Below are 26,604 nucleotides of genomic sequence, written 5' to 3' on the forward strand. Positions count from 1 at the left end.
CACTCCCTTTCAGGCAGAATTGAAATTGAAATTGATTGTTAAATTTGAATACTGTATATTTGTTTTGTTTTTTGTTTTGTTTTTAACCATATTGTCTACCTTCATATATATATATATATATATTTTGTGCTATTGCTTGGAATAAACAAAATAATAAAAAAAATAATTTCATGGTGACTTTAACGAGCGTGCAACACCCAGGTAAGAGAAGGGGAGGAGAGGGAATTCTATTCCTGATTTCATTAAAAGCTAAAGTGGGACAACAGTCTAAGAATAGAGTGTGTCACTCTAAAACAGAAAGACTGACTGTGCTGTGTTAGAAAGATTAAAGAAGGTCACTGTTAAAAGCGTACTAAAAAAAAGTATGCTACTCATCTCAGATGGATAAAATAATCTAACAGTATGTCTTCAGTCACTGAATCCAAACCATTTTTAATCACACATGACATGGTTGGGAACTAAGCAAAACTACCTGAAACGACAACTGGATTTCACAGAATTATAACAACATTCAGTAGCATAGCAGGTATGCGATACAGCCTTGAAAAATGGCAAAAACATATCAAACAAGTATGTCTTTACTGTGTCCATGTTTCTTAATTCTCAATGCGCATACGTTTTTGCTCCACCGTTTCAAATGTCAGGAGACCTTTTCCTCTTCATTGAGCAGATCGTTCTTGTTCCTTTTTGAAGTGTTTTACTGCTGCCCTCTAGTGGGCAGTTAAGAAGAGCGCCCTCTGGAAATCACAGTGTTTAACACACTTAAAGGATTAGTTCACTTTTAAAGTGAAAATTCTGTCATCATATACTCACCCTTAAGTTGTTTCAAACCTGTATGAATTTCTTTCCCCTGCTGAACACAAAGGAAGATATTTAGAAGAATGTCAGTAACCAGAATGTTTTTGGTTCCCATTGACATTTATAGTAGGAAAAAAAAAATACTATGGAAGTCAATGGGAACCAGAAACTGTCTGGTTCTAAATATTCTATAAACATTCTTCTAAATATCTTCCTTTGTGTTCAGCAGAGGAAAGAAATTCATACAGGTTTGAAACAACTTAAGGGTGAGTATATGATGACAGAATTTTCATTTTAAAAGTGAACTAATACTTTAAAGGGATAGTTCACCCAAAGATGAAATTTACCCCATGATTTACTCACCCTCAATTCAACCTAGGTGTATATGACATTCTTCTTTCAGACGAACACAATCGGAGTTAGGCTATATTAAAAAAATGTCCCGGCTCTTCCAAGCTTTATAATGGCAGTGAATGGCCGTTTATGTTTATGAAGTCCATAAAAAAAAGCATCCATCCATGATAAAAGTAATCCACACCGCTCTGAGGGGGTTAATAAAGGCCTTCTAAAGTGAAGTGATTTGTTTGAAAAATATCCATATTTAAAACTTTATCGGCTAAAATAACTAGCTTCGGGCAGACGGACCATTTCTAACCGGCGTGCATCTCGCGGTGATCACCTGTGATTGGCTCTGCACAGATTTTGCTCATCTTAAACGAGCCTAATGTCACAATAGAGAAGAAAAGACTATCGCAACTTACAGTTCATACCCACTTTAAGAAGGATAGGACATGCAAAAAAAAAAAAAAAACATACAAATAAAAACTTTAAAAACCGGTACACAGTCTGGCAGCAGAGTTTCCAGATGGATTCCATTACATTACAGCAAATAACAATTTCACAAAATTACATGCAAAAACTGTAAAAAATGAATAAAATACAGATTAGACTTTACAGCCAAAATTACTTAAATTACAGTATATTGCTGTTAACAGTCATTTATTAAGCCGTGGAAAACTGATAAATTATGTCAAATTACATAGAAAATAAGTTTCAGGTTAATCTTTGCAAATATTAGCTGCTCTGTCCATCTTCAGTAATTTATTTTTAAAATATAGATGTTCATGTACAATAACTAAGAAATTATTTATAAAATGCAATAAGCACATAAATCAAAAGTACAAAAACAACTGTTTGCGTATTTACAGTATGAACAGAACCACTCACAACTTCAGTTAAACACAACTTCTGAGAGCTTCCTGAACCAGTGCTGGGACAAGAGTGAGGCCTTCTGCTGTCCAGTCTGTAATGAAACATTTAGAAAAAGACCCGACCTCAAGATCAACACAACACTTAGCCATGGTCGTACAGCTCTTTAAAGAAAAGTCCTGTCTGACAAAACCTGATGTTCTCTGTGACATCTGTGATGAAAGAAAACTGAAAGCCCTGAAGTCCTGCCAGATATGTCAGAGCTCTTACTGCGAGACTCACCTGGAGCCTCATCAGAGTCCCACAATAAAAAAAAGAAACCGAATTGATAAACGCTGTAGAAAATCTGGAAGACTATATATGCCAGAAACACGAGAGAGATGTTCTGCTGAGATGATCAGACGTTTGTGTGTCTGTCCTGCACTGATGGAGACCACAAGACTCACAACACTGTTCCTCTGGAGGAGGAGAGCGAGGAGAAGGCGGCAACAAATAACAATAACAAATTTGTTTCAACAAATAACAAAATATATTAACAATAAATCTATGAGTGATAAAATGTGTGTTCATCTGTGTCTATAGACTCAAGTGATGAAGATACAAACAGAAGTGCAGCAGATTATCCAGGACAGAATGAAGAAGATTCAAGATATCAAACACTCAGCAGAACTCAGAAAAGTGAGTTTAAAGCAACACCAAGGAACTTTTCCTCTGCAGTCGCCCTACAGGTTGGAAGCGGAATTACCATCGTAAATAATTAAAACTACACAACTAAAAAACGGCAAAAGTCCGGGCTCGGATGAATATTGTAACAAATTTTATAAAGCCTTTGTAGACGACATAAGTCCTATTTTAGAGAAAGCTTACGCTTATGCATTTGATAAGGGGGAATTCCCACCAAATTGGAAAGAGACAATAATTTCGGTTATTCATAAAGAGGGAAAGGACCCTACAGAGTGCAGTTCATATAGACCCATAGCGCTTCAAAATTCTGACGGTAAAATATTGACCTCCATACTGACAAAAAGACTTAAACCGGCTATTATGACTCTAGTGCACCCAGACCAGACAGGCTTTATTACAGGTCGCCAGCTGTCTGATAATATTCGTCGGTTACTGAATGTTATGTCTTATTAACCAGTGCCATGTATGGCACTGGCTCTGGACGCCGAAAAGGCATTCGACCGCGTCTCCTGGGCTGGCCTTTCCTTTTTAGAGTTCTGAGGAAATACGGTCTAGGTCCTGGCTTTGTTAAATGGGTCCAACTGTTATGCTCATCTCCAAAAGCGTCAGTAAGGGTAAATGGGTGTTTCTCACAAAAATTTCTGTTGGGGAGGGGTTGCAGGCAGGGGGACCCTCTTTTGCCTCTCCTTTTTGCCCTTAGTATAGAACCCCTAGCACAGTTAATACGAGATAGCACAGATATTAGTGGTATTGAGGTGAGCGGAGAGGAACACAGGTTGTCGCTATACGCAGACGATGTAATTGTGTATATCTCAGATCCTACAAAGTCTGTCCCAAATTTAATGAAATGTACTGAGACCTTTGGATTTTACTCAGGTTATAAAATAAATGTGACTAAGACAGAAGCACTCCCCATGAACAATTTAGTTTCCCCAGATGAAATCTGCTTTCTCATTTAGATGGCCCAGGGAGGGAATTAGATATTTGGGAATAAATATACCCCCTGACCTTAGTTTATATCAAAGTAACTATATTAAATTAATAGATAAAATTAAGCAAGACTTGAACCGCTGGAATACACTTCCCCTTACTTTAATAGGCAGGGTGGAAGCTATTAGAATGAATGTTCTCCCAAGGATCCTCTTTCTTTTTCAAACTCTACCAATCTCTCCACCTAAATCTACTTTTGGTCTTATGGACCGTCTCATCTCAAGATTTATATGGCAGGGTAGGAGACCCAGAGTCAGATATAAAGTCTTACAAACTAGCAAAAACTAAAGGGGGTTTAGGCGTACCCAACTTGAAGCATTACTGGTTAGCGTCACAATTACGTGCAATGATAGTGTGGTTATCAGATGACACAAGTACAAGATGGCTCAGTATGGAAAAAAGTTACAGTCCTGATATGCCTTTGTCAGTGATCCCCTTTAATGGGATTAAATCCACCAGAGATCTTTTGGGAGAATGGTCGAACACAACATGTGCAGCTTGGAAGGAAATACAACAAATGTTTAAGTTGACAGGCGATCTTTCCGTTTTGAGTTCAATTACTTACATTAGAGATTTTCTTCCACTGAGAGATACAGGATTCAAAAATTGGAAACTTTTGAACCTTCATTATGTACACCAATTATTTAGTAACAACAACTTCAAATCATTCGAACAACTGAGAACAGACTTTAAATTACCAAGAAAATATTTTTTCAGGTACCTGCAATTAAGGAGCTTCATATTGAAACACCCAAACTGGAACACATTAATAGAGCCCTCCTTTTTAGAACAGTATTTATAAAAAATTCAGGGTGGAGAATGTATGAGGAAACCAATAACCAATGTTTATAAAATCATTGCTTCAATGACAAGAGATAATTCATTTTATGTGAAAGAAAAGTGGATTAGGGAGTTACGGCTTGAAATAAGTGAAGAAGTTTGGTTGGAGATATGTGCTCAGGCTCACAAAGTCACGAACGCCAATTTGTGGAAGGAATTTCAATGGAAGACAAATAACAGATTTTTCAGAACACCACAAGTTGTGGCTAAAATGAATCCAAATCAATCAAGTCAATGTTGGAGGGGGTGTGGAGAGACAATGGCTACTCACTCACATATTTTTTGGCAATGCCCATTGTTGGATAACTTTTGGAAATCCATTTTTACATATATTAATAAAGTACTGAATGTTGAACTGATAAGAGATCCTCTGATAGCAATTCTAGGGATGAAACCAGTGGTGATACACAGTAGGAAAATATGTTTATTACAAATATTACTGATAGCAGCAAAGAAAAAAATTACAATAAAATGGCCTTAAAAGGAGTCGCCAAACCAAGCTGAATGGCTAACAATTTTGAGAAATATTTACACTATGGAAAAAATTACATATTCGTTGAGATTACGGAGGGACCTTTTAACTGAAAGATGGGCACCATTAATGACAGTGATGGAGGACTGTTTGAACTAACTCTTGATTCTCTGACAGGGGAACTTGTATACAACCCATGTTTTGTTTAAAGTTGATGTTTGTTCTGTTCACATTGTTTACTTTAAATGTTGTTAATTATTTTTTTATTTCTTCTTTTACTTGTACCTCTGGACATATTCTCCTGTGGAATTGACCATATATGTAAGAACGTGTTTATGTTACGACACCCAGTAAAGGATATTGTTTCTGAGTGGAAGTAATTGCTGTAAAAGGAGATCTGAAGAATATCCAAAATAAAAAATAAGTAAAAAAAAAAAAAAAACCTACACAACACGTAATTTGCAAAATCACAAATGCAATTCCTTTATTAAAACAAGGCCAGTGAGCTTAGCTACACTTCTACTTCAAAGACGATACAAAAAATTAGCATGATTTTCAACACTTCAGTTACAAATCTGTACACAATACATAAAGCAATGAAAAATAATTATAATTCTGCTATGGCCAGTACAAAATACAAATCAGGCATAAAGTCAATCTTTACAACAAATTAGAGAAAATTAAAAATCAATAAATAAAATTGGCTAACAAGCTTTCAGACTTAAAAGGGGGGCACCCACAATAAATATTTACATTTAATATGTGATTAAGATGAGATGGAGTGTCAAATTCCAGAACTTATTATTATTATACAGGAAGAATGTTTCACACTCACACAGGAAGCCAGCTAAATCTCTAAACTACACAGAATGGTTGAGAAGTTACACAGTGCGGCAGTGATCTCCTGAACACAGTTTAAGGGCTTGTTCTCAAACAGTCAGGGCATTAATGATTTGCACATGTCCTGTGTGCTTAACACTGCTAACTAAGCTGACGCTACATACCTGGTTGCACAAGACAGCAAATGTAAATAATAACTTGTCTTCAAGAGAAGCTTTGAATGTCGGCTGGAGAAAGTTGAGCCTGAACGTTTGAAGGTTCGCTTGAAGTTCAAGTCTTAGCTGAGCCACTAATATAGCCAATTCTAATATGTTTGGTTAACACAGCTTGAAAGCTCAGGAATTAGTCAGAAAATTTAATGGGAAGTCCAATCAAGTAGAAAAGAACTGAGAACAGTCTGAAGGACTGACTGAGTTTGATGGATGTAACTTGAACACCCTTTTAGGAGTTAACCTAAGTGTCTGTGTACAGGATAATAGTACTGGCTTTGTCAAGGCAAGATAATAAAAAGTTAAACACAATGATCTTTATGTAAAAGTAATGGAAAATACATACATTCGGACGTGCATGAAATTAGAATGAATTCCATATATTCAAACTTCCTTCAAAAGAACTATGCATGATCCTTTTGAAAATGTTTACATATTCAAAAACTCTTCCTTTGCACAAAGGCACGAGTGCATTACAGTTTAATCTTTTGAAGTAAGACTTGAAAACATGCATTCTAAGTGCCGAGGAGTTTGCAATTCCTCAAATTTGCCATTTTGGGAAAAAACAACAATATGGCTGAACAAACAACTCCATTACAATAAAAATCAATTTCTTTACAGGCCAATGAGAGAATGTGTCCTTAAGTCATCCTCATCATGGAGGTTTGAGATAAACCGTCAACAAATGTGGAGGAATAACTAGAAGGAGGATTCAGTGGGATAAACAGAATGATGCCGTAAACTCGGGAGCGATCCAGGTAGGGATTTTAAGAGGAAATCTTAATTCTGAAGTCTTGAAGTGCTGGTTAAATGGGATTACAGGGGATGTCACAGGAGTCAAAATATTCAGTGTTAGCGGCAAATATCAGGGATTTAGGACCAACAATGTTGGTGCAAACCACAAAGCTGCAGAAGGCAGGACTGATCTCTGATGACATAAATGGATATTCAAAAGCAAAACAAAACAGTCAATCAAGTCTCAATTTTTAAATAAGATATATAAAAGGCTTGTTGGACATTAAGAACAAGGCACGCCAAGAACGTAAGAGAAACTGCACTATGAGCTCATTTTATGACTAAGCAAAGCCCCAAACATTGTATTTGGCCACAGCAAAAGTTTCCATATCAATGACTTCACCATTCACTTCATCAGGCCAGTGTTTCGCCTGTGCCTTTAAAAACTGACACTGGCTTGCATCAAGACCGAAGCTCATGGGGCTTAAACTTTAGCTCTCATTAAAACCTAACTGGAGGGTAGAGACCGTTCCAACCGCGTCAGGACTAGATCAAAAGCTTGCTTTTCCCAGAATGCCCTTCACCAAAGTCTACGCAAATCTGGATTCAAAGTGACAGACTACACACTCTCTCTCTGTTGAGATTTTCCAATCCCTGCTGATAAAGAGAGGCCGGGATGATACTAAAGTGATTCCTGCACGTTCCAAGTGAGTTGACCTTATTGACTTTTTTTAACTTAGCTTTTTGCAGCACAAGCATTTAGATTCTCTACTTCGTAAAGAACACTTCAGTGAGAAGCAAAATAGCTGTACCTGAACAAATGTCTTTAAAAGGGCAACAACAAAAAAAACATTAGCATGAACACGCTAGTCATTAAATAACAGTTCATGTTTCTTGAACGAGTCCATCAACTAACAGCTAGATTTCAAAACAAGTACTGCTCCCTTTCTGAGATTTTGAGCCAAATTTAAGAGGAAAATCTAGAAAACAGCAGAGAGGGAACACATGTCTTGCTGGCTTAGATTCCTGTAGTAGAATCTCTGGCAACTATCTCTGCATTTCAGCTTAGCGACAACACAACTTCCTATTTTTCATTCTCCCTCCCGTTTTCTGGGAACCTCCGTGAAAGGTAAAATGGGTAACACTATAAACACTTGTCAGGCATAAACACTGAGAAAAGTTTGACATGGTTGTGTTACTCTGATTCATAATATAGGTACTTGCTGTGGGGACCCTTAAAGCGGAAGGTGCTTGTATCAGGAATCCTGCCATATGTCAAAGCTTAACTAAACATAAAAAATAACCAGGGTCAAATATTAACTTTGTGCCACAATGACGGGAGAATTGAGGAACTTTTATGGCAAGAAATATACCAGCAAAGGAATTTTATTCTGTCATTATGACAACATATTTAGTTGTTTTCCTCTGGAATATTTACTGCAGGTAATCTCACAAAAACAATGTATCGGTGGTTTAACGCCAGGAATGTCCAACGCAATCTCACAGCAAATCGTACAAATCGTACGTCTTATGAGGTGGCTAATTCGTACGACCTCACTCGTACAATTTGTCTAGACCGTAGTGATGGGTAGGTTTGAGGGCGGGTTAGGGGTTGTCCTTCCTGATGACACTTTTTGAAAAATCATATATGAAATCGATTTTGCACAAATTAGCCACCTCGTAAAAAAACATACAAATCGCCGTGATATCGGGTTGGAATGTCACCACTTTAGTTGTCGTTATTAGGACAATATAAGAAAAACTCTGGCGAAGATATGACTATCGTTTCTTGGGTTGCATTACACTAACATTTAAAATGTGTATTATGTTGCTATTATGTGTATTATGTCCTATGAAATGAGTGGACAACTGGTTATTTACTCTCCAAAGTGAATTCTTCCTCAATATTTATATCAATTTGGACTCTATAAATATAACATTGTGAATATATAACTAAAAAGTATATTAAAATTGAGCCCTCAATTGCAGTTTACAGCACATTTCAATGTTTGTGATGCTATACATAATACATTCACTCACAGAAATGATCGAAAATGTTTGAATAAGACGCAATTAATACTTGTACGTACGTGTGTGTGTGTGTGTGTGCGTGCATATATTTAATATAAACATTCAAAAGTTTGGGATTGGAACGATTTGTAAAAATAAATGCATCAAAAGTGACAGTAAAGACGTTTACATTGTAGCATCGTGCATTTCAAATACACGCTGTTCTTTTGAACTTTCTATTCATCAAAGAATCTTGAAAAGAAGTTTCTTCACAGGTTTTACAAATATATTAAGCAGCACAACTGTTTTCATCATTGATAAATGTTTCTTGAGCAGCAAATCATCATTAAAATGACATCTGAAGGATGTGACACTTAAGACTGGAGTAATGATGCTGAAAATTCTACTTTGACATCACAGCAATAATTGTAATCATAAATAAAGATTTATTTATATTGTCTTTTTCACAATATTACTTTTTTTTTATATATTTTTTGCCTAAGAGACAAAAAAAATACTAAAATCTTACCAAACCCAAACTTTTGAATGGTACAACTCAATCAGTTGTGATTTATGAAATAAATACCATAAAGGAAATAGATTGGCACATCTTTAAAGAAGCCATTGGTGAGTTAATCTGCGTAGAAAAGTCGATGTATTCAGATTGAACACAATGAGCCAAAAACCCTTCATCAGAGACATTCTTTCATGGTTATAGAAGTCATGGCACAGTGTTGTAGAGTGGACAGCTTGGCCACATCTCTTAACAAAGACAGCTGAAACCGTAAACAATCTACTAACAAACCTCCTAACACCCCTTTTGAAGGCTAGAGGAGGCCGTAGCGGTGTTGTCTGCACTCATGTTTTGTTAGGGGGATGCTTTGGCTGTTGTGTGTTGTGTTGAGCTGATATATTTTTGGGGTAGCAGGGAGGAGAGGTAGCGGATGGTGGATGACAGAACTCCTTGATGGTTACGGTGAGGAGGTTAGCTGTGATATCCGTAACGACCACATTGGCACATCGGGATGTCATGTCAGGATGCCAGTCCAAATCTTCTTCCTCCGACGGCTCCTCTGACACGGGAATCTCTGGGACCTTGAGCTGCCGACGGCCAGAGAAGGGATGCCGTCGCCGCAATCGCCTGTCCATTTCATGAGGTACGGAGAGGTCCAGGATGTGTTCGTTGTCTTCTGACGATGACGACGCAGAGGACGAAGAGGAAAACATAGGAGAGGATGGAAGAGCAGAAGGACCCGAGCTGTTTTTGGAGGCCACGGGTTGAGCGCCCACTTTGTGAAGGGCAGGATCTTGGGCGTTGGTTGCAGAGGTTTTGGGTGGTAATGAGGAATGCTGGAATTGGGTTTGTCGCGGAGAGGGTGGCTCGCCGTCTGAAACTTCAGAGCTTGAGTTTGACGGAGGCAGTTCATCATTGAGAGTCTGACCTTTGGACACGTTCAGGACCTTTGAACTTTTGGAGGAAGAGAGATTGTTTGTGTTGTTGCGACTCTCTCCACTTTGAGTCTGGTTATCTGCCTTGTTCAGAGAGTGAGAATCGAAGAGTTTTCCGAAAACAGGAAACCCAGAACTTCTAACTGGGGGCTGGATTCCTCGGTAGGACACTTCTCCAAACCGCCTGTTTTTACCAATCACCCTGTTCCGGGATGGAATTTTCTGCCGCCCAAAATGGGACTGCTGGGTTGCGGGCACGTGTGTCCTTCTGCTATTAGCAACTCCGCCATTCCCAGCCTTGTCAACCACTTTGAGGTTCAGAATGACCCGTCCCTTTTTCACTTCCCTGGGTTTGACTTTTCGATTGAGAATACGGACCGTTTCCGAAAACGGACTGACTGTTGGACGGGACGAAAAAGGACCGGAGGGACAGACTATTTGATCCGGGCGGGGCAAGGGGCGACGTGCCATGCGATGACAGCGGTGAATGTCTTTTTTCAGTTTGGGCTGAGCAGCACCCGACTGAAGTTTAGCATTAGATGGGGCAGTTGGGGTGTAGGAGGGTGCAGCTAAGGGCGGAGGAAGCTTGGAATGCGGCTGAGGACGACTAGGCTTGAACTCCGGGACTCGTGGGGAAGTGTCTGCAGCCTGCGCTCTTGACTAAATAATTGGGAAAAAGTAAAAAATTATTCACTTTTAAAAGAGTTTAAAAACCTTATGTCACCTTATTACCTCACCCTTATGTCGTTGCAAACCAATAAGACTTTCGTTCGTCTTTGAAACACATATGAAACCCGAGAGATTTCTGTGCCGGTATTTAAAGTCCATTGGGGTTATCAAAACGGCACTTGCGTGACACGCCAATGAGGTTTGTTCTCATGTGTCATGCAAGCACGTTTAAGCTTTTATCAAGAACCAATGATTTTGTTCTTGCACGTAAAGCAATTACACTGAAAATATTTGGTGTAGAAAAAATTCACTAAGAAATTGGTAGTAAATTTCACAATTTATTAAAAAGAAAAGAGAGTATTTTCTTATAAAATGCACAATAATCTTTCTTTATTTACAACAATTTTTTTTTTTTTTTTTTTTACTGTGTACATTTGAGCTAGGGATGTCATGATAACCGACACTTCGGTACCAACATTTTAAAATCCTGACATTGGAACAGTACCATAAATACCGATGGTCCTGAACATTTATGCACTACTGCATGTAGGTTGAACCCAAACAGATTATCAGAGCAAATCAGTCATTTGAAAACTTTCTGAGAGATGTAATTTCACAAACAGTGTTAGGGACTCAGCGGTACTGCGTCTTCTGTCCCGATTTCAAAATGCGCAATAGCTTCATAGTATCCACATTGATTTTGCTCTGCAAGCAAGCTGCACGGTGCAATACAAGACTTCAGCGCACATCGTTTTATATCATGCCAATTTATAAATTCAAGCGATTTTAAACTATAAAGTACTTGCGAGCTCTCTGAGAGACGTTCTTCAGTCAGTACGCTCTCAAACAAAGCACACACATAGCCGCCTCTTGTGCGCTTCATATTTTTGCGGCTTATTACACATAAAATGCTCAAATACACATACATGTACAGTTATGTCTAAATGCCCAACTTGGCAAATATCTGCGTCGGTTATGAGAATGTGAACAGCATGTGTAACAGCATATTGTCTCCATCCATTAGGTCTTAGTGGCAGCAGCCTTTAAATCCTGCTACTGTCTAATATTGGCTGACTGTATTATTAATGATGATCAAACAACAAAATAAAAGCTTTAATAAGGATTCATCTATATTTAACTTGTACTGTTATGACTATGCAGAGTTGTTTTATATTTGATTATTCAATTTCTGTGGTATGCTTACTTGAATACTACTGTTAGACCTACCTGAAAAAATATGCAGCATTGTTTAATTTGTATCTTTATTTTATTGAATATATTTATGCTACTGCTTCTAATTTGCTTATTCTTTTATTTTAATCCTGACTGTTACAACAAATTACCTCAAAGAAACACATTGTTTTAGTATTATTGTTTTGGGGTTCTTTTGTTAGTTTTTTTTACAGTGGTATCGACTTTCGTATCGAGTATCATAAACTTTTGGTGGTATCGGTACCGAATACTAGATTTTTGGTATTGTGAGATCACTAATTTGAGCTTCCATTTTTCAAATTTGATGTACTCTACGTATGAGCGTTGATCATTGTTTATATGTGAATAAAAGACTAATTTAAATCTGTTCATCATAAAGCAAGCAAAAACACTTAAAACTGCTCAATTTATGATATTATTTTACAATGTTTTTAAGAACCCTTTGAAGCGTCTTTTAATGGAAGGACAGAAATCTCTCAGATTTCATTAAAAATATCTTCATTTGTGTTTCGAAGATGAATGGAAATCTTATAGGTTTGGAACATGAGAGTAAGTAAATGATGAGAACTATTATTTTTGGGGTGAACTATACCTTGAAATATTTTAAAAGCATATTTTCAAAACAAATACACTAAATGACAACACAAAACACATTTATTTCCATGCCAGTTGGTATTGGTGACGTACCTTTAGAAGCAGCGTTTTAGGTTTCGGGCCTCTCTTTTTAGGTCCGTACATCTCTTGCTCTCGCTCTCTGAGTAAAAAGACGAGTTCAAAATCAAAGCGTTTGTGATTATGTCAGCTTATATACTGAGTGATTGTGCCCGTTTCAGCTTTATGAACTACAAACTTCCTCGGAGCATAAAGCATGACTACAAAAGTTTGACTTAAAATGTGAGACTCGAGTATTCATGTGATGTGGATAGAAATGTCTCGAGACTGCTTCCTGTGGGTATGCAGGAAAGAGTCAATCTAGCTTTGACTCAGGGAGACCACTTCAAATAGAAGAATCAACGGTCACAAACGTATATAACGCTCATGATCGCAGGAGGTAACATTTCGTAACTTCTCCATTTCCTTTACAACTGTTAATCAGGGGAAAATCATTAACGACAACAAGCAATAACTCACTTTTGTTCAAATGCTGCCACCAGTCGTTCATCTAGGATGTTCTCCTCAGGTTCCCATGTGCTGTACCTGAAAAATATACAAATCATTTAACATCCACTACTTGTTAGACATACACACTAAACTAATGAATCATATTTCTGTTAACTCACTTTATTGCCCATCCTTTCCATTTCACTAGGTACTCCATCCGTCCCTATGGAAATAACAAATCAGTTCAGAACATTTGTGAAATATATCTCATTGAAGGAATAGTAAATACAAAAATATCATTCCGTCATTATTTACTCTCCTTCATGCCCTTATAAACCTGCATGCTGTTATTTTTCAGTGGAAGACATAAGTTGATATTTTTTAAAGAATCTTTACTCAGCTTGTCCTATACAGATGATGCTCCATAATTTTTTTAAAGCACTGTAAATATATCATAAAAAGTAGACCATAATCATCAATCCATCCTTCAATATGCATATTTAGAGTCGAGTGGAAGTTGTCCATATGACAAAGCTATTTTAAAGGGTTATTTCACACAAAAAATAAAATTATCCCAAAAGTTCAGAAAAATATCCATATTTATACCTTTATAGACTAAAATCTCTGGCTTCTGGTAGCGGCCATACGCACGTTCACAAGAGACTGGGTCGAGTTCCAGCGTATGACGTAGGCGTATAATGTTCGTCACTTCTCACCAAATACTATGTATGCTACGCTTATGTCATAGCCTACGTCGGGTTTTTGGGGCTTCAAAAAAAATGGCACCATTCAGTCCCATAAAGCTTGGAAGAGCCTGGATATTTTTTAATATAACTCAACTTGATTGTGTTTGGATGAAAGAAAAAAGTCATATACACCTAGGATGGCTTGCGGGTGAATTATGGGATAATTTTCTTTTTTGGGTGATCTATCCCTTTAAGGCTTTAGAGGACATGGGATAAAGTCCTTAGACCCACTTTACATCCCCAGTTCCCATTATGGAAAAGAAACTATTGTTTAAAACTTCCCATTTTGTGTTCCACAGAAGTCAGTCAGTCAGTCATGCAAGCTTGGAAGGACGTGAGTGAGTAAATTATGATTGTCAAAAAGTAACGTTAGGGCAGACAACTTCTTTAAATCTTATTATCTCATAATAATAAAATGCCCATTAGGCAGTGAACTCCATCAAAAGCAACACAATATACAAAGGTCTTTCAGATTTTGTACTATCAGTAGATGTTGGTGATTTTGCAACCAAAATTCCCCCCGCACCGAAACTCAAAAAATCGTCTGCTGTACGGAAAACAAAAACAAACAGCGATTTGAACGTAAAAACTAGTGGTTGCTACGCGACGCGACGCCACAGATACAGAACGCAAAGATTCCGTTATAAATTAACGAAACTGTACAACCGCGCGAAAATATATACCGTTCGGTTGGTTTCAACGCAATGTAAACATACCCGTTGTGCTACAGTGCAAGCGTTTTAGTTTTGTAGCGTCGCATCGGGCCGCACGCCTGCAGTGTCGATGGGGTGTCAGACGAACCGGCCTTTGTCAAAAAATTTGCACTCCGGGTAGACACAAAAAAAGCTAACGCGCTAACAGCACCAGCTCCAGCTGGCGCCAGTCCAATCTAAACAGACACACACTGCACCCTGCGCTCAAAATTAAGCAACTCAGTCAAATTAGTTGAGTATGAATGCATACACAAAATGCGCGTTACTACAGCGGTTTTATGATTGCACCGAAAGAATGGTGCTCTAATGCAGTTTCACTCATTCACTGCACTCGGTCTGCAGGGCTGAAGTTTACTGCGTTTGTAGGCCGCAGTGAAAGGAAATAAAATTAGTTTTTATAAACAGACTGACCTTACGGACGCGGCGCTTCAGGATGGCCTCGGCGGCAAACACACGGTCGCCTGCCGCAGATAGCTCCATCTTTAGTGGGACAGCAGAGACGGGTTCTTCCGCGGAAGCGAAGGAAAGATCCTGCGCTGTGGAGTGGAGGAGTGAACCAAACACAAACACACACATGCGCCCGCGCGCCTCTCTGACAATACGGCCCATGCGAGGAGAGAGTGATCGACAGTTCATTAAAATATATTATCATTATATTAAACTATCATCATCATCATCATCATCATCATCATCAATAATGCCACTAGGCATTATAATACAAATTTGAATGTAATACATTATATCTATTAAATGTAATAGGCTATATATTTTATGATTATGCTTAGGGGATAAAAAAAAAAGTATATGAGTGATTTTAAAGACTATAGGCTAATTGTTTTCCAAGCAGAATCAAGTTTGTATAAATCATTTTTGGGGCCTGTCGCAATGAAATTTAATAATAATAATAATAATAATGACAACATAATAGCAACCGTAACATAATATAAAGTCGATTTGGATAAATGTGTCTGCCAAATGCATAAATAGCTAAATAATGTCAGGGACTTGCACAGGTCTCTCTCACTGCACTGAGAAAAACGCTAAGACGGTACAACAGCAGTCCTGTCTCTATCTCTGTGGCTGGTGTGCAGTGTTTACGACAGGTGTCTAACCTCAGTCACACTTTTATTACTCTGCACTGTTCAATAATTCACAGGCCACACAGGTGACAATAGCTCACTGCCGCCACCACCACCACCCCTCTCCCTCTCTCCCTCCCTCTCTCTCTCTCTCTCTCTCTCTCTCCCTCTCCCTCTCTCTCTCTCACACACACACACACACACACACACACTCACAAACTCACAAACTGGACAAGACAAGAGAGGACACAGGAAACAAGGGGGAGATCAGCAGTGGGTCATCTGTCAGTCTGGTTGTTTGTTGTTTAGTAAGTGGAAGTTATTTATTTGTTTGCTGTGCTACGGTGACAGATCAGGATGTCAGGACAAAACAGTGATCAACTGCACCGCACCACTCTGGGCATTTATACGGTAAGCGTGAAGTCTCTCACAATTGAGTCTGGATTACACAATCACATGTCTGAGTAGAACATGTGTAATAAAATACACTCACATTTATTTACATGTAGGCTATTTACAAATATGTATATTGTCCAGAAATGTTGCCTATATAATTGTATAATAAATCTATAAATATTCAGCAGGAAGCATATGATTTTTTTGTCATTTCATTTGCTCATATTAAGTTAAATAATATATTTATATATTTGTTTTTTAGCTAGGAAACTTTGTTGTGACAAATAGTAATCAACCAAGGTGATAGATAGATGTGGTGTAACATAGTCACACAATGTGTTGACATTTGATTGGTAATCAGACTGTCATTCTCAAACCGTTTGTCCACCCTCTCAGAGCGTAATGGAGCAGTTCAATCCAAGCTTGCAGAGACTGGTGGCACTGGGAAACAGCTACACTCAGGCTTTCCAAGGCAAGTCAACATGAGAAAAAATGTATGAGATTGTGTGAGGCAAGCAAGTAAGACTGAAAAAGAGGAAAGGAGGAAGAAAGAAAGTGGAGTGGCTGAACTTTGGCCTGCCAGTTGTCATTGATGATAATAAGTCAGCATTGCTGCAACGCCATTGGCTCATTCAACATCATTGTTTAATGACTGTCTATTTTATGAGTCTTGAGTTTCACTAACACCAGGGTAACTGTGCAAACTTGACATATACGTCAGAAGCTTTGATAGTGTCTGTTCCTGTGAAAAACTATCAAACATCAATTCCGATTGTTTGATAGTCATCTTCCAATTGATTAAAGAACCAATAAAGTGATTTCATAACTTTTTATAGTGTTTTGGTGATTACACAATATATATTTTACTTTATACCAGTCCTCAAAATCGGTGTTCCATACAGAACTAAACACTTAACTCCACCCCAAAGAAAATAAAATAATTAAAATTACAAAACAAGAAATAAAATCATAAATTTAGTGTGATATAGTTCATTCATGAAACTAGCAAGCTGATAGGTCCTTTACATGCTTTCTGCAAACAATCATCACCTCATGGCACAAGCTGATTGGTGATTATGCAGCCAATGAGATTGCTTGCTCAACATTTAAATCTGGTTTAGTGTTTGCTGTACGCTAGTCTTGCAGCACGTTATCAGAGTTCCTCTGAAACCCTCCACCTCCCCCAGCTCCACCTGCCTATGCTAGATCTACAGGATTTATGTATGTCTATTTATTAGGGCTGCCCCCGACTAAAGATTTTTCTTGTTGACTTGTACTCGTTCATTTAAGCCATTAGTCGACTAACCGCACATATTAATTGAATTACTTCAATACTGAGGAGAATACTAAACTATAATGAGCGTTTAATATATATAGGCGTACTATAGCCTCTTCCACGCTCAAGCGCATACACAAAGCTTGTCGCAAAGCACCAGCAAAAGTAGCCTAATGGTTATTAATATGTCGGTGCAAAAAATAGCGAGGAGACATTTTTATTATATATTAATAAACTAGTGTTTTCTGTGTCAGTGTCGGCTGCGAAGATGAAGTTGATAATGCTGCCTCGCCATCTCCGCAGTACATAGAGAGAAATGCAACTTTCTTTTCGATTTGAATTGGTTTGTTTAATTAAAGGTAGACATTTCAAGCTTTCTATAGACATATTTCTCATGTCAACACTATCAACGTTGAAATGAATCTGAAGCAGTCATGGTACAGGTCAGTGCTCTTTAAGTTGTTTATGTTCATTATTATGGTAATGTTATGTGCGCTTTGAGACATGAGGTAATTTAACGTCGTCTCTCGTGGCGCTTTGCAGACTCTGCTGTGAGCGTTTATGTGTTTTGAAGGAGGCATGTCTTTGGAGACGCTCTGAAGGGAGGGTGGGATCTCATGCTTTCAAAGCTAGCTCGCTATTGCTAGCCGCCCAGAAAATTGCCTACCCTAACTTTCTCTGTCTAACAAGTTCTTGAATGAAAATGTATTTAATATTTTATCTTAGGTAATTTCATCTTGTTTAAATGATGTTCAGATATTATTATACTGTGAAAAGATGTTAAAATCAGTCTCACTGTGGTAAATGTATCAAACTGTGTGTGTCTACAGCCCTTGCTGTCACCAGTGAGGCCTATTTCAATGCTCTGTCTAAGATGGGTGAGCAGGCCATGCAGACTATGTCATCGCGTTTGCTGGGTAAGCTTTTATTTCCTCTTATCATTTCATTTTCTTTCAATTTCTTTCACTTTTAAATTACATGACACATGTCTGTCAAAGTCAGAGATTTTTTCGATACACAGTTCATTGTCTTTTTTCTGATAAATATGTACTTTCCGTCATAGGGACAGAGTGGGAGAGCGAGAGAAAGAGAGTTTTGAGTGTGTTTTTATAGAGGGTGATAAATTGGGAGGGAGGCAGTGTCCTTCAAACACTCATATTGTACTTTGCTCTTGTAAAGGCACTCTGTTCTTTCCCAGAACCTTCTTACACACAAGAGAGAGAGAGAGAGAGAGAGAGAGAGAGAGAGAGAGAGAGAGAGAGAGAGAGAGAGAGAGAGAGAGAGAGAGAGAGAGAGAGAGAGAGAGAGAGTGTGTGTGAGTGAGTTTATTTATGGCTGACATATATCACCCTGTTGTGGTTTAATGGAAAAATTTCATTAAATTTCAATGGTGCTTTTGTTGTTATGAATCATATTTTATGGCCACAGAAAGATGGTGTGACAGTATGTGCATGTGTGTATGTGTGTGTGTGTCAGTTTTGTAGTCAATATCAGATAACTGCACCTCCTCTGTGATGTTAAATAATAAATGATGACATAACGTCAGCTTGGCAGTGCAACCTTTAGAGGGTAATACCTATACTTTAGCACATAGACACTCAACCAGAAGATACAATGGCTGTAATAAGATCATAAATAAAAATGTATGTGTGTGTTTGTTTTTTAGGTGATGTGTTAATACAGATCTCAGACAGCCAGAGGAGACTCACAAATGAGCTGGAGGGAGTGGTGTGTTACAGACCTTCCTCTATTGACCCATCTTTTTATATCTTTCACTTTGTTGACGTAATACTTGTTAGACTGTCTGTACGGCTAATCCCATGTTTAATGAGTATGTCTGATTGATTCAGTTCTGCTGGTTCCACTCCGAGGTCCTTCAAGAGATGGACAACAATGTCAGACTAGATAAAGATTACATATCGGTGAGTTTTTTATTCTGTATATATTGCATGCAAACAAGAAAATATGCATTTTAGGAAAACAAAACCTGCATAAACACCTGCTTGTTATTATAACGGCAGCTAAATCTATGAGCCCCTTAATAAAGGATTCCTTCCTTCAACCTTCTCAAAACTCATAACATGGAACATTAGCCGATTCAAATGAACCCGAATGTTGAAACTAAAAGAATATATATGTTGATGTTGTTGGTTTACTTTCTCCTCCAGAACAGCAGGAGGCGCTATGAGATGGAGGTGAGAAACCAGGCAACAGCACTGGAGAGACAGATGAGGCGAGGCGTCCCACAGGTGAGATCAGTGTGTGACCCTTCCCAAATGGCACTTTAGATGTCATTTCTCATAAAAAAAAAAAAAAAGAATAAAAGAATGATGATGATGTTGATGGTGATGTTCGTGTTTAGGATGGCAGTGAGTATATGCACTTTCTCAGAGAGTGTCAAAAAGACGCATTAAAGGAGGAAGAAAGAAGATATCGATTCCTGGCGGAGAAACACTGCGGACTCACCCAGTCTATTGCGTATCTCATGAACAAGGTTAATGTCATATTGTGTTATTGTCATAATAACACAATAATGTCATAAAGGTGTTATTGTAAAAACTTATTATTAGTAACTACAGTATTTATTTATTTTATTCACACCATTTTCGAGGGGACTTTAAAAACCTGCTTTATGAATTATTCCCACCTTTTAAAAATTTCTAAACTGGATTTTGTTCATGCAAAGTGTTCAGTCTGATTAACATTGACTGTGTTATTCCTCCCACAGACAGGGGGCGGCCTGCAAAACAAAGCAGAGGGGTGGAAAGATCTGGTGAATGACACAAGAGTATCCCGTCCAAGCACTTCTTCACGACTGGAGGACAACATTGTGAGATACAGTATAATGACACAATAATCACATAAAAAAAAAAAATCATATGATACTATATTTAATGACACTTAGCTACCCTAAATGATGATGCTGTTCATAGATGTGGATGTTTAAACTCACCACATGTTTCCATTTCGTTCTGTCAGCTTGATGTTAACCGCTGGGCGGAGCAGCCGCTGGGAACGGTGCCCTCTAGAGGTGTGGAGACCTTATTCTGACATCAGACGAAACGTCTGAAGAACATTATGCCCTTTTTTTTTTGCTCAATATGACATTTTCACCCCTTCATCGCAGGCCCCTCCCCTCAGCCCAGTCGTTCGAACACCGTCTCAGGATTGGCTGGTGACAAGGTGATGCGAGCGCTGGTGCCCCACCCTCCCAATGCTAACTCCACCCTCCTGCCATTCTCTCAGGGAGAAGCCATCACACTGCTCCTTAAAGAGCCTAGGAACGGCTGGCAGTATGGACGCTCTGATAGCTCTGGACGGTGAGAGCAGTTAACACCTTAATCCTCACCTTTAGACTTTTGATTAGGGCTGTTTGATTCTGGTCCGGTCGAGCATTAAATAAAAATAACTATGCTTAACTATGCACAGCTTTATTCCGTACTGTAATGTCTCCATTATATTGTCATTTGTTGTTCATCCGGCACTTTGCAAACAACACAACCTTGTTTTTGCAGCGACTTTAAGCATGTTTCCTATAACAACGTCTGCATGTTTATGTTTTACATGCCCTGATAGTGACATAAATCACTCAAAATCGGATTAGAGTGGTCAGACTTAAACAGATTTCCAGAAATGCGATTTGAATAGCATTTCAAACCACACATTAATGTAGCTCAAAACTGATTTGTGAAAATCTCATTTCATGTGATTTTTTTTTCCCCCTTCACAGTCACACATGCTACATATGATCAGATTCTAATCGGAAATGCACAAAAATCAGATTTGGACTGATAGTCAGAGGATAACCTTTAAAAAACTTGACAGTTAGAACCGGCTCATTTGATTCTTTTTGGCCCTGTTTACACCTGGTATTAATGCACTTGGTTGATCGGATCACAAGTAGACGAGGGAGACACATTCCCGTTTACACCTGGTGTTTTAATCCGTCTCTTTTGTCCACTTTCAACCACTTCTGTCCTGATTTCTTCGAGGAGAGGGTCTATGGGCGGGTAAATGTGTTTTTTTCAGATCTTTCGATCTAATGGACAAAAGTAAGCTCCCTCAATTTACATATGAACGCGACTGGAGATGACGGAAAAACATGGAGATCATCATCTTTCATTACTTCTCTGACAACCGCAAGACAAAATGTTATAAATCAGGAAATGCAAGAGAACATTGTGCTTGGTACGTTTTTCGTATTCAAACCAAATTTGGGTCTCCAGCCGACAAAGTTTAAATCCCATCCGGCTAGCGCGCTTTCCATAATGTTTAGGTCACACATTAGGTCAGTAGGCAGAGAGTAGGCGTCTTTTTTTGACTGTTCGGACACATTCAACAACATGAGCGTTTACACTATGAAAGCAATCCGGTCGAATGTGTTTTCGACTACCTCTGGATGTCTTCGATAGTGGACAAGCTCGTAATGTTTTAGACCCAGTTTACACCGTATTTAGTATCGTTCACTAGTGATCCAATCGACAAAAATGCATCTTAATACTAGGTGTAAACAGGGCCTTTGAGTCAAACACAGGTGCACTGTAATGGGCTGGGGTGTTTCCAGCGGTGGCCCTGGTCGGACATGACTGAAAAAGTTGACTTTCAACTCTGCCTGTAGGTTTGATTTGTTAATTTCGAACCAGTTCTTTGGTTCAACAACCCGTCTGGACATGTCTATTAGCTCATTCGGTTCTGCTCAGGGAACGTGAGTGCTACTTCAAATGTGTCTTGTGTCATCAATCCAGAACAAAAGTTTGATTCAGTGCGATTCTGTGAACCAGTTACCCGCTTAAGAGAATGAGACGTACTTTTGATGGTGTTCAAACTCCACGAAGAGTTGCTTTATTCTTCTCAGTAACACACTAAAAACATCTGATGTTCAAACAGACTACCTGATCATGTTCATTTGATATGCATTGTTTAGGCAAGGCTGGTTCCCTGCTGCTTATGTAGGCCCCGTGAACGAACCACCTGGGCCACCTGTCTCCAGGTAAGCCGATACTGCTTTCTCTACTTTCTAATTTCTTCAATCTCATGACTTTTAACCATTATTCTCTGTTCAGTAGCAGTTCTTTTAGAAGCAGCAGCAGTATGAGTAACCTCCTCGATCAAACCGTGAGCAGGAGCCAACAAATAACTCCGCCTGCACCTCCTCCGCCGCCTTCTCCATCTCCATCAACCAGATCTAGAAACTCCAGGCCTGTCACTCCCACCCCTTCAGAAAACAGAGTAAGACCTGTTCAAATCAACATCGATTTAAAAAATGTCAATTATTCATTAATTAATTGATTTTATTTTTTGCATTAATTATATTAAAATGGATGGATCTTATCCATCAGCATTCTATTAGACTGCGATTAAAGAATCTATTCAGTTGGAATCGATTTCAGTTGGAAAGGTAAAGTTATTACATTTTGAGGGAATTTATGAAGGCAAACATTCTGTCTTTAAGTAAAGATTAAGATTCAGTGACTGTAATGTAGGAATCCTTTGAGTGTGTTTTAAATTCTGATGTGGTTCGTGGGTTTCTTTAAGATCTGCTGATGTTCAGAATATTTTAAATCCCTGGAGAGATTCCTGACTGTAAGCTAATGTAAATGTGTAGATGGGATGAGAGCAGGCTGACGTTGAATTTTAAGTGTCAGCTCCTACTGTGGCCAGCAGGGGCACTGTGGTGACGTTCTGTTCTCCACGACGCCGCATCCTTCGTTCTGGTGGCTGCAGGGGGGCAGCTCTTTCTGCTGACGGTCTGTGTGTGTGTGTGTGTGTGTGTGTGTGTGTGTGTGTGTGTGTGTGTGTGTGTGTGTGTGTGCTGCATGCTCTGGTGTGATCCTCTGCTATACCAAAATTGATGCAAAGAGTAAGAGTTATGTATGAGCCTATTGTTTCCTTTTGCATTTGTTCTGGTTTTCTGTGGAGGATGATGTGGCTTTTGTTAGATTAAGGGATTTTACAAAAGACTAACAAGCGTGATATTGAGGACACAGGCAAAGCCTTAATTGATGACCAATTAAACCATATATAGTAACATTATTTGTTGGGAATATTGTTTAATATACATACGAAACTGAACAATAAACCAACATGGTTTTGTTATAAATTGTAAGTTGAATATTTTGTCCAATATATTAATACATTCATAATTACGTAATATTATGATCACGCGATAGAAAGTAGGACATTGTTAGAATTCTATTCCAACATTTATCAAATTTAAAGTGTACTAAAAAAAAATTGGTGTAGGATTTACTTTGAATTTTAACTCAGAAATTTGCTAGTAAATTTCACAAATAATTACAAAGAAAAGGTAGATAACACATTGGATTAAGCATGACATTTTGAAATAGACTGATAATAGAGCATTTTCTTATAAAACATACTTAAATAATCTTTATTTATTATCGGAGGCCACAAAATAAAATCTAATGGGCTGGAATGGTTCATCTGTTTTATTCCTTTAATGCAATAAGCAGTTAGTTTCACTTTCAAGATCAGTCTCTTGTGGCGCTTTTCCACTGCATGGTACGGTACGGTTCGGTACGGCACGGCACGCTTTGGCGCTTTTCCACTGCATGGTACGGTACGGCTCGGTTCGGTAAGGCTCACTTATGGCGCATTTCCACTGCATAGTACGGTACGGTACGGCTCGCTTCGGCTCGCTTTAAATGGTACCACCTCTGTTGAGGTTCCAAGCGTACCGTACCGATACTAAACGTGACGTGAAAACACTGCAGATCACTGATTGGTCAGTCACTTCAGCGTCATTGTATTTGCGATACGAGACACTAAACCCGCTAGCAGCTAGATTTAAATAGCCAGACAACAGCCAACGCAGTAGCACCTGTTTTTAGAGTATTTACTTGACAAAATAACTTTAAAAAAAATCAAAAAAAGAAATGGCTGAATCGTGGTCAGTGGACGAGGTGCAGACGTTCCTCTTGTTGATTGCCGAGGAGCGGAAGTAGCACAGCTCTTAGCCGCACACGGCTACCACCGGACATACAACTTAACGATCAGTCCCACCCACTTTGAAGCGGTACTAACTGCAGTGGAAAAGCAACCGAGCTAAAGCGAACCGAACCGTACCGTACCGAGTTGAGTCGTACCACGCAGTGGAAAAGCAAAGCGAGCCGAACCGCTCCGCGCCGTGTTGAACCGTACCGAACCGAACCGAGCCGTACCATGCAGTGGAAAAGCGCCATTGGAGAAAGCATTACATTTGTGTGGTTTTGCTGTGACTTTTTTGCATACGAATTGTAAGAATAGCATAAAACCATTTTTAAAAGAATCATCAATACTGAATGACTTGTCTTATTTTGTTTTCGACAGAGACAAGATCCATATGAGTCTCGACCACAACTTTTTCCAAGGTCGGTAAAAACACCTGTTGTCATGTCCATTAACCTTTAATTATGTTGCTTTTCGCACCAATAAGAAATCATCTCTATTGCAGATATTTCTGTATAACATAATTTCATTCTCTGTTTTTGCAGAGGCACGAATCCATTTGCCACCGTGAAGCTGAAACCCACCAATACCAATGACAGATCAGCTCCACGCATATGAATGTGCATCCATATTTCAACCAAGGGCAACAATTCTTCAACAGCTAATCAGTGCTCCACATTTTACTATACATTTGTTCAGCCATATTCAAAAACATAAATTTTCCAGCATAATCAGTACAAAGCATCAATTTAAGACAATGTGACTCAACAATGATTAATGACTGGTCTTTAAAAGCCCATTAAATCAGACACAGTAGTGAAGAAAGTTTACCTTTATCTGCAGGCTGTTGGAGGGTTGGCGGCAACAAACAATTAATAACTCTCTTTTATATAAAGTGGCCCCATAAAGTACTTGGACACTTTGTCACACTTAAAATACATGAATTTCGTGGTGTGACGTATACAAACAAATACTGCAGGTGTTTTTTAGCCAGTTCTTCACAGGATCATCACAATACGTACGGACATGTTGCAACATTCGATTACCAGAAAGTTTCACAACACTGTTTATCTTTATTTGGAACAGTGTACCTATCACTTAAAACCTTTCATTTTGTGAATCTTTTGGCTTAAAAAGTGTTAAGTGAAGTTTTTTTTTTTCTTTAAACTAAATGCACTTGGTTTGATAATGTCATATAATGCAATGACATTTTTCAATGTGGCTCATGTGTCCCAAATATTTAATGCCACTTTATCAGTGGTCATTCCAGTGTATTTTCCAAACATGACATCACTTCCTGGTTCTCCTGTCGTGTTTCCTCCAGTCCATTATAAAGTGCAGCAGGTTTTTTATGCTGTAGTTGTGCTGAACAACCAGGAAACGTTAATGCAGGTCAGCTCAAGTGCTTTTAAAGTGCTGAAACAAGTGTCTTTTTCATCTTTCACATCTTTGTATATAATTTGCACTAAGAAAAACACTCCCTAAAGCATCACTGGTCCTCCAAATGCACTTTATATATGTATACTGTCATGCTTGTTGCCATTTGGGCTGGTTTAACTACAGTTCTTTGAGGTCTGACCTCTTGGACCCCCGGCATCTCTGATAAGCGACTATCGGTCTTTCTCTCCTGTTCTGTGCTTGAACTTTGTCTCTCGGCTCAGTTAATTCATCTGACGTGCCCAATTATAAGCTGCCCTTAAATTGGCTGTTCTGTCTGCTTAAGTGCCTCTAAAGTGAATGTTCGTTTTAACCTTGACAGTAATTGGCGTGACCTTCTCCTGCGGTGTCAAGCCCATTAGTACAAGCTCATTTCTAGGAATGTCTTGCATCTAATCAGCGTGTTTTTTTTTCTTTGAGAATATTTTCTAGTTTAATGGAATAGTTCAATACAGAAATATGTGCCTAAATCACAGCGATTTACGCCTGTTATGTTTCAACCAGCGGACACAGGGAAAATGTATGGCGCACTCACACTCTCTCCTGTGGATATTGTGAACTATGCATACGGTTCTTCACATCTTGATCTGTTTGCTGAACAAATAAAATAATGTGAAGTTGATTCAGTGTCTCTGAAGTGGTCAATTCCTCTGAAAATTTTCAATTTGTGCATCATAAGTGCATCATACTGTGTTAGGGAGTAACTAACTAAAAGTAGCAATGCCACTTTTTCACAACCCATTTTAGTTCCAGAATGTGACGATAGATAGATAGATAGATAGATAGATAGA

At 38.6% G+C, this 26,604-nt stretch overlaps 2 protein-coding genes and 1 long non-coding RNA gene across 5 annotated transcripts in view; 2 read left to right on the forward strand and 1 right to left on the reverse strand.

Annotated features, from left to right (window-relative positions):
- The first annotated feature begins 5,449 nt into the window (after window positions 1–5,449).
- LOC307004141 overlaps window positions 5,450–26,604 on the forward strand; it is a 107,898-nt gene continuing 86,743 nt past the window's right edge. Inside the window, exon 1 of the long non-coding RNA XR_013798922.1 lies at window positions 5,450–6,019. This is a non-coding gene — a long non-coding RNA (uncharacterized lncRNA). The remainder of the gene's footprint in view (window positions 6,020–26,604) is intronic.
- Window positions 6,018–15,328, reverse strand: cbx6b (chromobox homolog 6b). The gene is made up of 5 exons (XM_079623040.1): window positions 15,089–15,328; window positions 13,398–13,441; window positions 13,249–13,314; window positions 12,805–12,871; window positions 6,018–10,896 (listed from the first exon to the last, which is right to left on the reverse strand). Exons 1-5 carry the CDS (start codon window positions 15,311–15,313, stop codon window positions 9,646–9,648), a joined length of 1,653 nt encoding a protein of 550 aa, XP_079479166.1. The 5' UTR covers window positions 15,314–15,328; the 3' UTR covers window positions 6,018–9,645.
- Window positions 14,207–26,436, forward strand: baiap2l2a (BAR/IMD domain containing adaptor protein 2 like 2a). Of its 3 annotated transcripts, none has more exons than XM_079623054.1 (15): window positions 14,207–14,302; window positions 16,108–16,167; window positions 16,549–16,624; window positions 18,259–18,345; window positions 19,095–19,156; window positions 19,279–19,350; window positions 19,597–19,677; window positions 19,791–19,922; window positions 20,157–20,258; window positions 20,408–20,459; window positions 20,556–20,748; window positions 22,353–22,418; window positions 22,495–22,657; window positions 24,758–24,798; window positions 24,922–26,436. In XM_079623054.1, the coding sequence occupies exons 2-15, from the start codon at window positions 16,114–16,116 to the stop codon at window positions 24,992–24,994; spliced, it is 1,254 nt and encodes a 417-aa protein (XP_079479180.1). In that variant the 5' UTR covers window positions 14,207–14,302; window positions 16,108–16,113; the 3' UTR covers window positions 24,995–26,436. The 3 variants fall into 3 exon arrangements, with proteins under 3 accessions (XP_079479180.1, XP_079479178.1, XP_079479179.1); XM_079623052.1 differs by having other exon boundaries at window positions 14,280–14,302; window positions 22,492–22,657; window positions 24,922–25,117; XM_079623053.1 differs by lacking the exon at window positions 14,207–14,302 and adding an exon at window positions 14,786–14,908 and having other exon boundaries at window positions 24,922–26,435.

Source organism: Phoxinus phoxinus (genome assembly GCF_949152265.1).
Source record: "Phoxinus phoxinus genome assembly, chromosome: 1".
In the NCBI taxonomy this organism is placed as follows: domain Eukaryota; kingdom Metazoa; phylum Chordata; class Actinopteri; order Cypriniformes; family Leuciscidae; genus Phoxinus; species Phoxinus phoxinus.